The 12139-nt window shown below is 37.4% G+C and overlaps 1 protein-coding gene across 1 annotated transcript in view; it reads right to left on the bottom strand.

Annotated features, from left to right (window-relative positions):
- Positions 1–12139, bottom strand: part of LOC122815802 (carnitine O-palmitoyltransferase 1, muscle isoform-like) — a 490419-nt gene that overhangs the window by 171262 nt on the left and 307018 nt on the right. The window contains exons 12-13 of the mRNA XM_044088600.1: positions 4930–5035; positions 2186–2302 (exon numbers count right to left, since the gene is read on the bottom strand). Of these exons, the coding sequence (XP_043944535.1) occupies positions 2186–2302; positions 4930–5035 (223 nt within the window). The remainder of the gene's footprint in view (positions 1–2185; positions 2303–4929; positions 5036–12139) is intronic.

Raw genomic sequence — 12139 nt, forward strand, 5'->3', positions numbered from 1 at the left:
TTAGCTTTGCTAAGATGTGTTATACCACCTGGAAGCCATAAAACCATTTCAGCACTTCCACCCTTCCAGGGTAGCAGTTAGTTCACTGCTAAGGACAATACAGCAGGATTCATAGTCCTCGTTTTTACAAACATTTCCTCTCTGTCTGCAATCACAACTGTAAGGTACAATCTTTATGGCCTACCAGGTAATTTAATTTCAGACTATTTTTCAAAGTTAGCTGGACTGAGATTAGCCTCTTTTCTTCCAGTATCCTCTGTTACAATATTAATTTCAACAGTTATAATACAGTTGGACATACAGTTGCTTTTCTTTTTCTGTCCTGTAGGACCCACTGTTGGCACAGTTTTTAACACAAACAACTTTACAAATACATTTTCAGCACAAGCACCTGTAAAACTCAGTTTGATATACAAATAACATATAATTCCTTACAAAACTCCAGCTAACTATGCTGGCATATGTTACACATCCACTGCCCTACTTCTCCTGGCACATCTGGCAATACATCACATCATCATAGCATCTATCAAAAATATTAGAAGTTCCCTGATACCCTGGCAAAATTTCCCCTAATAGCATAAATCTCTCTTTACGTCTCCCCTGAAAAGGTGCTATTAGCCTACTAGGACTAACCCAGTCAACAACGGATGAACAAATAAAAAATATATATGACTGAACTTTTAAATAACATTACTCATTGGGTATCTTTGGACCTTTTGCAGGTTAAATAGTTGGTATATTACTTTCTGTCAGGACAACAGCACTAATTCAAGCAAATACTCTGCTGATGATTCATGCACATCAATGTTTCTGAGTTTTTGGATTCTGATATTCAAATTATTTCTGCTGTAACTATTATTTCAGCACTTGCTGCAGATCCTGAGTCAATTAATGTACCTCAGTTACTGCTCACTGAATATTAATGCTCAAGGTCTAGCTTAAAAAAGTTAGATGGCACCTAACAGCGACTAATGTAAAACAATGTTTTCAAAACACGAACAGTTTTAACTCGTCATTGTTCAAGCTGGATGACTGGATAGTGCAACATTATTTGGCACTTAATTTAAATAAATCTGTCTGGAAGACCTGTAAACAAAAGAAGCACCAAAAGAAGTAAGTAAAGGTATGATGAACAAAGTAATATAGTCAAATACTGGTGTTAAGATCAACTGCAAACTGAACTTTCAAATTCATATAAATTAAATATGTTTGAAAACATCACGGGACATGATTCAAAGGCTGTTAGAAAGTCAAAATCTCTAACATTGTCATTTTACATGTATGATTAAGACCAACGTAAAATAATTATTTACCATTCTGGGATTCCTATAAAAAGCCGTTAGGAAACAGATTGACTGAATCCAATGCAGATGGATGAAGAGAATTATTGGTTTTAAGATGGAAAATTACAATACTAGGCTATAAAAATAGGGTTATTTCCCTTGTCATATAGCTGAATTCACAGAAATTTAATCCAAACTCATACAGCTATTAAAAGATGAATACTTTTTCTATAATTTGGAATTATGAGAAGGGGACAACAAAATACATCTATGTGGATCTGCTTGACATTATTTTCTTTGGTGAATAGTCTCAATATGCAATAATCTCCCTCATGAAATTAAAAGCTCCAATACAAATGGTGGTTTTAAACATACATTGGATAATTTCACTGGAGACAGGCAATATTTAATAGGACAAACAAATGAACACTCTATAACTTGTCAGTTCATCATCCTAGTAACGTGTGTGCATTTTTGTGTGTCTGTATCTGTATGTGTGCATGCATTCATGTGCATTTATGTGTGTGTCTGTGCATGTGTGTGAAATGTATGCACATAATTGCGTGTGTGTGTGTGTGTGTGTGTGTGTGTGTGTGTGTGTGTGTGTGTGTGTGTGTGTGTGTGTGTGTGTGTCTATGCGCATGATCGTGTGTGGGTGGGATGCTTTGGGTATCGCCAGTATCATAGCTAATGAAGAGATACAGAGGTGCGATTATTGCAGTTATTAATTGCTCATTGTCCTCTTTTTAACTTTGTGTTTCAGAATTATGTCAGCAATTGTAAAACAAATCAGTTTGTAAAGTGAATACAGACACAGAAATGGACCCAGTCAAACATTTCAAGCCATGAACATGACAACTGTGCTCATCAAAAGATTCCTCCCAAGACCAGTAACTTACCTCTGGTGAGATATCCCACTGAAGTCGTTGTGGGCCTGGAAGTGCATGATTTGTCTCTCCTATACAGTGTCCTTCCTCTGTGTAGCCCAGTTGAAAACAGTCAGTTGCCAAAACATACTGGAGAATAAACAAGAGTACAATATGAGGACTGGATTCTCGCTGCAAGTCTACTCTGGTATGAAAACTGTATATGTCAGTGAACAAGGAGACAGTTACTATGCATTTAAACATGCTTCTTCTTATTGTATGATATTAGGTATCTAATAAAATATTTTGAAGAAAAGTGTTACCTTAAAAAGTAAGTGCATGGTTCAACACAGTCATGAATGTGCCAAGAATACACACTGAAATGCTTAAGCTATGGAGTTCAAATTAAAAATTATGTTTAACTCCATTAAATAAAAATGCATTAGGTTTTATTTGTTATCGGCATTTTATATTATGTCACAAGGTCAGCCTACAACAAAAAAAGTGACGGTCTTTGTCAGACACTAATGGAGAGCTCACATAATCTAAACACTTGAGAAAAACTTACTGTAAAATCTATGTTGGTCCAATGAAAGGAGTCACACTGCCTTAGTGTTCCAAAAAATAACAAGTCAGATATATGCAATGTTTCTGGACAGCATCATTGTAGCCTCTGATCCATAAAACTCCAGTTTTCTGTCATTATCCACACTAGTTTGTGTAATACATTTGCAAACTAGCAACACTGGAAAATCTACCCATCCATTCATCCATCCATTTATTCATTGAAATCATTCATTCTCTCATAAGCACTTTATCTGTTGATGTTTGGGGAAAGCCAGAGTCTATCCCAGCAAGCAAGAGAAGTGTGGCAGAGAACCAAACATAAACTGAGTAAAAGACCATCACAAGATGTCCATCAAGACATACAATCTAACATTCTGACACGTAGCACACCTGCACAAATAAGCAATTTAGAAGATCACTAGTTCCCCTATCAGCATGTCTTTAGATAAAGGAGGAAACCAGAATTACTGGTCAAAATTCACAAGCACCCAGAGAAACATTCAGGCGACACCCCTGATGGGGAATGAACAACAACACAGTAACATTAACATATCTATGTGGTGCATGCACAGAAACATTGGAGGGAAATGTAAACAGTTCAAATCAGATAACCGAACAAAAAGTTCTGAAAGCTTCTGGAGAGCTATGTCATTTTAAAAATACCAGAGACAAGGAAAAGGGCAAATCTTATGGCATAATTGCAGCAGAAGAGCCTTGTGCTTTTGTGACTGACAGAGCCTCTGCAAGATGTATAACATCAACACATGGCATATGTGTTCAAAACAATGAAAGGTTTCAGGCATGATAAAGGAGATAGGATTCAATGCTCAACTGAAGATGTGTACTTTTCTTCATAGAGATGGTGGTAACTGATGACATAAAGTATTTCAATTCTGGAAGATGCAAAACCTGTAGTAGAGGAGAGGCAGGTTATATTCTGCAAGATAAAATGGATTAAACTATTGTGCATACAAATTATGGACTGTTAAAATATAAATACATAGGCAAAAGTAAAAAATGGGAAAGTGGTGGAGCTAGTCAACATGACTGAACTATAGCAGGCTAGATTTTTTTTTATTTATTTGGTAATCATATTTCAGAAGATTTAGGTTATATCACAGGGATGATGCAGTGTAAATGACATTTGTCATTCATCAGTTTAAAATACAAAGCAATCAGTATGGAGATGTTCATTCATTCATGCACACATTCACTAACAATCCAATAACTGATTTATCCAATTCAGGGTCACTGAGAGCTACATCCTGACCAGCAAACAGAGCCTGTCATGGAAGGGATGGTAGTACATTGCAATATGGACACATGCATTTGCACACATGCACATACACCATATACACACCTATAGGCAATTTATATGACTGCCACTTCATCTGTTGGCTTGTATTTGGGATGTATGATGAAACCACAAAACCTAATGAAAACTTACAGGCAGAGGCAGCACATGAAGACCCCATGCAGTAAAAACCTCAACCAGGAACTGAACAGTTAACCCAAAACGGCTTTGCAGTTCTATTTCTCCATTGTAGATTAGCCGATGGAAGATGTGAAATGAATATGAAGTTGTGTATTCACCTACTGCATATCAAAAATGTTCAGAATTATGAAAATTTAACCTGTGCAACTTCATATAGTTGTCTTTCACCAAATGTGAGTAGGGAACTGGTTTGATGGACAGCTGTGGAGGGACAGTTTGCCTGTAGAAAACAATGCTAGTGAGAGGATGGAAGGGATGCTGTAGAGAGTAAATGCTTTTTTTCCCTAGTATGCATTAGCCTTAGAGCTGAGTATAAAAGTAATGGGGTGCAGGGCTTCAAAAACCGTGCAGGGGCTTCAACTCCAAAATCTGCAGGAATTTTCCTACTACAAAAGAACTAATGTTTGACAGGTTGTGTGAATGCCATTTTGCATTGCTTGTTCTGCAAAACTAGAATTCATACATCTGTCCTCCGCTCTCATGCCCTAGACCCTTAAGGAAATTGCAAATCTCTTAGAAATATTTATAAACTGGAATGGCAGTATATGGCATTTAAGATGTTGAACTTTCTGTGCTTAAGAGCTCCAGCAGCATTATATTCAGTACAGAAAAGCGTCATAGAAAGTAGATCCAAAACACAGCACAAATTATCAGTTACATTTTTGCTCTTTTAGCTATTTTGCTTGGCTAGAAAATAAAAAAGTGTAGTTTTTACCTCCCACAGATGTCCAATAACAGGGGCATCTGCCCAGGAATGTTCTGCATTCAATCCCATCTTCCCATTCTTGTAGACAACAAGAGTGAAAGACTTGTCAAACCACCTTAAATAAACAACAAACAATTACTTCAAATCAGGTCAATACACTCAGAAACAATTTATTTATATATGTATGTAACGTTGCTCAGAATGCTCATGTATTGTGTTAAACTCAGTGGCTGCAAGTTAATGTCACCAATTTCTAGATTAACTACAGATATGGAATAAGTGCAGGGATGAGACACAGAAAGTCATGTAATTATTAGTGAATAAGCTGGTATCCTGTGCATGTAGTACTATTAGCCTCATTCCTGTACATTAGCAAGCAGGCTGGCATCTCTGTACATTAGCGAAAAGGCTGGCATCCCTGTACATTAGGGAATAGGCTGGCATCCCTGTACATTAGTGAATAGGCTGGTGTCCTGTGCATGTAGTACTATTATCCTCATTCCAGTACATTAGTGAATAGGTTGGTGTCCTGTGCATGTAGTACTATTATCCTAATTCCTGTACATTAGTGAATAGGTTGGTGTCCTGTGCATGTAGTGCTATTATCCTAATTCCTGTACATTAGTGAATAGGCTGGTGTCCTGTGCATGTAGTACTATTATCCTCATTCCTGTACATAAGCGAATATCCTGGTGTCCTGTGCAAGTAGTACTATTATCCTCATTCCTGTACATTAGCGAATATGCTGGCGTCCTGTGTATGTAGTACTATTATCCTCTTTCCAGTACATTAGAGAATAGGCTGGTGTTCTGCACATGCAGTACCATTATCCTAATTCATATACATTAGCGAATAGGCTGGTGTCCTGTGTATATAGTACTATTATCCTAATTCCTGTACATTAGTGAATAGGCTGATGTCCTGTGCATGTAGTACTATTATCCTAATTCCTGTACATTAGCAAATAGGCTGGTATCCTATGTATGTAGTACTATTATCCTAATTCCTGTACATTAGTGAAATGGCTGGTGTCCTGTGCATGTAGTACCATTATCCTAATTCATATACATTAGCGAATAGGCCGGTGTCCTGTGTATGTAGTACTATTATCCTCATTCCTGTACATTAGTGAATAGGCTGGTGTCCTGCACATGCAGTACCATTATTAATTCATATACATTAGCGACTAGGCTGGTGTCCTGCAAATGCAGTACTATTATCCTCATTCCTGTACATTAGCAAATAGGCTGGTATCCTGTGTATGTAGTACTATTATCCTAATTCCTGTACATTAGTGAATAGGTTGGTGTCCTGTGCATGTAGTACTATTATCCTAATTCTTGTACATTAGTGAATAGGATGGTGTCCTGTGCATGTAGTACCATTATCCTAATTCCTGTACATTAGTGAATAGGCTGGTGTCCTGCACATGCAGTACCATTATTAATTCATATACATTAGCAACTAGGCTGGTGTCCTGTGCATGTAGTACTATTATCCTAATTCTTGTACATTAGTGAATAGGATGGTGTCCTGTGCATGTAGTACCATTATCCTAATTCCTGTACATTAGTGAATAGGCTGGTGTCCTGCACATGCAGTACCATTATTAATTCATATACATTAGCGACTAGGCTGGTGTCCTGTGCATGTAGTACCATTATCCTAATTCCTGTACATTAGTGAATAGGCTGGTGTCCTGCACATGCAGTACCATTATTAATTCATATACATTAGCGACTAGGCTGGTGTCCTGCACATGCAGTACTATTATCCTCATTCCTGTACATTAGTGAATAGGCTGGTGTCCTGTGCATGTAGTACTATTATCCTAATTCCTGTACATTAGTGAATATGCTGATGTCCTGTGCATGTAGTACTATTATCCTCATTCCTGTACATTAGTGAATATGCTGGTGTCCTGCACATGCAGTACTATTATCCTCATTCCTGTACATTAGCGAATAGGCTGGTGTCCTGTGCATGTAGTACCATTATCCTAATTCCTGTACATTAGTGAATAGGCTGGTGTCCTGTGCATGTAGTACTAATATCCTCATTCCTATATATTAACGAATAGGCTGGTGTCCTGCACATGCAGTACCATTATCCTAATTCATATACATTAGTGAATATGCTGGTGTCCTGTGCATGTAGTACTGTTATCCTCATTCCTGTACCTTAGCGAATAGGCTGGTGTCCTGTACATGTAGTACTATTATCCTAATTCCTGTACATTAGTGAATAGGCTGGTGTCCTGCACACGCAGTACTATTATTAATTCATATACATTAGCGACTAGGCTGGTGTCCTGCACATGCAGTACTATTATCCTCATTCCTGTACATTAGTGAATAGGCTGGTGTCCTGTGTATCTTGTACTATTATCCTCATCCCTGTACATTAGCAAACAGGCTGGCATCCCTGTACATTAGTGAATAGGCTGGTGTCCTGTGCATGTAGTACTATTATCCTCATTCCTGTACATTAGCGAATAGGCTGGTGTCCTGCACATGCAGTACCATTATTAATTCATATACATTAGCGAATAGGCTGGTGTCCTGCACATGCAATACTATTATCCTCATTCCTGTACATTAGCAAATAGGCTGGTATCCTGTGTATGTAGTACAATTATCCTAATTCCTGTACATTAGTGAATAGGCTGGTGTCCTGTGTATGTAGTACTATTATCCTAATTCCTGTACATTAGTGAATAGGCTGGTGTCCTGTGCATGTAGTACCATTATCCTAATTCCTCTACATTAGCAAATAGGCTGGTGTCCTGCACAAGCAGTACAATATCCTAATTCATATACATTAGCGAATAGGCTGGTGTCCTGTGTATGTAGTACAATTATCCTAATTCCTGTACATTAATGAATAGGCTGGTGTCCTGTGTATGTAGTACTATTATCCTAATTCCTGTACATTAGTGAATAGGCTGGTGTCCTGTGCATGTAGTACCATTATCCTAATTCCTCTACATTAGCAAATAGGCTGGTGTCCTGTGCATGTAGTACTATTATCCTCATTCCTGTACATTAGCGAATAGGCTGGTGTCCTGCACAAGCAGTACAATATCCTAATTAATATACATTAGCGAATAGGCTGGTGTCCTGTGCATGTAGTACCATTATCCTCATTCCTGTACATTAGTGAATAGGCTGGTGTCCTGTGCATGTAGTACTAATATCCTCATTCCTGTATATTAATGAATAGGCTGATGACCTGCATATGCAGTACCATTATCCTAATTCATATACATTAGCGAATATGCTATTGCCCTGTGTATGTAGTACTATTATCCTCATTCCTGTACATTAGCGAATAGGCTGGTGTCCTGTGCATGTAGTACTATTATCCTCATTCCTGTACATTAGCGAATAGGCTGGTGTCCTGTGCATGTAGTACTATTATCCTCATTCCAGTACATTAGCGAATATGCTGGTGTCCTGTACATGCAGTACCATTATCCTAATTCATATACATTAGCGAATATGCTGGCGTCCTGTGCATGTAGTACTGTTATCCTCATTCCAGTACATTAGCGAATATGCTGGTGTCCTGCACATGCAGTACCATTATCCTAATTCATATGCATTAGCGAATAGGCTGGTGTCCTGCACATGCAGTACTATTATCCTCATTCTTGTACATTAGCGAATAGGCAGGTATCCTGTGTATGTAGTACCATTATACTCATTCCTGTACATTAGCAAATAGGCTTGTGTCCTGTATAAGCAGTACCATTATCTGCATTCCTGTGCAGTATCGTAGCATATTTAAGCACTAATTCACATTAAAATATTTTAACAAACACTGCCACCACTGCAGTAATATTTATTTTCTAAAGGCATGAAAAACTTTTTATAAATAATTTATATAAGTATCCACTTTCCTTCTGCTGTCTTATACTATAAATATATGTAACAACACAATATGGTCAGTCATATTTGTAATATTGATATTGTTGATGTAGTTTCAGTTATTGGCTCTGTGTCTTATATTCCCCAAGCTGTTCTGAAATAAAAAGGCAGACTTTATCATGTAATTATAAAACCACTCAATTCTTAGTTAACATTGACATCAACCTCTTTTCCCATCTTATATATCAGTCGGGATGTCCCATTAACAGATCATCTCCTATAGCCAGTGTGCATACCACCAGGTGGCTAGTCCGGCCTACACATAGCACCTGTCCTTCTGCAGGTGTGTGAGTCTGTATGTATTTGCATGCTGGGAGGTAGAATTAGTGCATGTTCTTGAATTTGTATTATATGTTTATGTATAATTCAGCTCATTTTTTCCAGGTAACCTGATGCTACCTATTAATCTACAACTTCTTACAACTCATCTAAACTTTTATGTCTTCTTAAATACTTTCGCTATATCTCACTTGCAACATCTGGTCAGCATAACTACAGTCTTGCTATTCCCCATACCTCTCAATTTTCCCTAATTTTGCAGAATGCCTCTGATTTCACCATATATTTTTGCAGTGCCCCTTATAAAATTTTTGATTTTCTGGTAAATCACTGAAAATTATAATTATTCAATAATGCCAGATATTAGAGTTTCATACTTAAATAAACTTTACAATTCAAATCAGCCCTAAAATATCACCTGGCAACTAATAAACTATGCAACTGTACCCACCTACAATATAAAATATGCAATCCTAACCGTCTACTATGGATACTATACCAGTGTATTAATACAGTATTTTGATTCTACTAACAATATCTTGAAAACATATATTTCCTTAATCGTATATGCTTTATAAATAATGTTTGTTGACTGTTTTTATTTTGAATTGTCAAAATGTATTGCTGTCTCTGGAGCTTTTATCCCCAGGCCTCAACTAAAAATGGGCATTTTATTTTCCAAACACACATTCCTGGAAAATTAAAGCAAATAAATAATACTTCTCACTGTTAAGAAAATGCAAGTTGGTGCAAAACATGCAGTTCTTTTCACTTTTAAGTGAATTAGAGTAATATTTAACCCCCCTCCATTATTACTGGCTTTGTCTAAAATTCTTTTAATTTTTTTGGTCCCCCTTGGGACATCATTTTATTGGCTGGGCTCCCAGTACCACACAGCTACACCAAGTCTACCAACTTGTCCCCCACCAGCCTTGCTCTGATATCACTGGGACTGACTGCAGATCCTAAAAGCTTCCTGGGGGCTCAACTTCTCTGATTTCCTCCTGTGTTTTATGTGTTTTTTTTTTGTTTTAGTGTATATGTCCTACCCATTTCCTTACTCCTCCTCCCATTCGTGTCACTTATGTTCAAAGAGAACTCCCCCCTTGGCACAGTGCCTCCCCTAAGGGAGCATCAGTGACAAGTGCCTTCCCACTGGGGTGGGCATGCCTTTCCCTCCCTAGCACTTCATTAGTCTCCCCAAGCTGCTAATCAAGTCCTGGTTAACTGTGCCAATGGACTGACCAGGCTTTATCCAAAATTCTTGAGCAAAGACGTTCAGAGGTTGCTACCCCCAATATGTCTCAAGCTCTTTGCACAAGAAATCTAGACAAAGCCAAAATCAAATCATGGACAGATTTCAGTTATTGCTCTTATAAACCTAGAAAGTTGCTAGAATAGCAAGTTTTGCATTAACATGCATTTTCTGAATGATATGAAGTCTGAACCTGAAATGACTACCATTATTTAGAGACATCAATCCCCAATGATTTGCCAGAAAATCACAAATTTTATGCAGAACAAACCAAATATATATGAGGAAAAAATCTACACATTATATGAAAATCTGAACAGTTGATATGTATGCCCCCCCCCCCCACATCGTTTATTTTCACTTTTTTTTTTTTTTTTTTTTTAAAGAGCACACCTGTTGTATGCCCTACTCTCTCAGGGATCACATTACTTTAGAAGTCATCTTTATCCCATATAGTTTTCAATTTCCTGCTTGTCAACTACCTACAGATTTGACTTGGGGACAGTTGACTGTGGAGGCACATCGATTCTAGCTTCTTTTTCTTTTGGGAGGAGCACAGCAAAATTAGACAACAGGATGCACTGCACAAAATATATGTGTAGCGCTCCTGTATCTTGAAGCAACTGGGAACATTATACGATCATCAGCTTATGAGTGTACTATTTAATGAAAAATGAGAGGGGCAGTAAGAATAATACAAATCAATACTTAAGCTTTCAGCATGCTATTATCACAAATACTTACCTCAAATATACCGGCACTGTAATGGGACCCCATTTAGTTTGTGATGAAGTATTATGTATGATTGCATCACACCATTTCGTGGTCATATCACATCTTTTTTGTTCTCATTATGTAACACTTTCAAAACTGAGTTTATTACTGAATACTGTTCACCTGCTCCAGGATTTCTTCTGACTATATTTTCTCTGAATTTACCATGAATACCCAGAGAGGTTCAAATATTTCTTTGGTTAACCCTGAGCAGAGGATGGCCAGAAGCAATGCAAGGTCCTCATGTTAATATAATAGTTTCCTGTTAAAATTAGACATCATGGCAACTTGTAATATTTTACACTAGGTCTTCCCAGTTATTTCAGACTAAGACTAAAAATATGTAATACACGTTGCTGAACAATTGCCTAGTTTAGTGTTCATGGTTTACAGTATTTTTCCATGTATGTTTGCATTCTAGCAAGTGTACATTTTTAACTGTTACGTTCCCTTAAAAATGATAGTATCAGTAATGCACAGTGACGAGAGAAAATGCTGGTCTCATATACTAAAAATGGAACTTGATAAAGCTTAACCTTGAATCAATTCTATGAAAATGAATTCATACATCCAGAACTGAAGTGCACAGCTCCCTATTAGAAGAGCAAATCTACTAAGTCCTGCAATTTCAAAAATATAAACTGCAGTTTGCTCCCTGTTCTCCCTCAGCCCCCCCCCCAGTCTCAACCTTAATATATATTTCACATATTGAGAAAAACAAACTCATTTTTCAAAGTATCATAATCTTAGTCCTTTAAATTTCAGCAGAAACCTCAATTGCGTTGTATCACAAACAACAGTTCTGTTCCTCCCAGTTGATTAAGGCAAACTGTGTCAGCTAGTGACTGGGTGGATATACTTTGCCACTTTCCCAGATGTGTAATGACCTCATATGTGATTATGTTTACTTTCCCAGATGTGTAATGACCTCATATGTGATTATGTTTACTTTCCCAGATGTGTAATGACCTCATATGTGATT

The sequence above is a fragment of the Protopterus annectens genome, chromosome 11.part0 (assembly GCF_019279795.1).
Source record: "Protopterus annectens isolate FY-2018-M chromosome 11.part0, PAN1.0, whole genome shotgun sequence".
Classification (NCBI taxonomy): Eukaryota; Metazoa; Chordata; order Ceratodontiformes; family Protopteridae; genus Protopterus; species Protopterus annectens.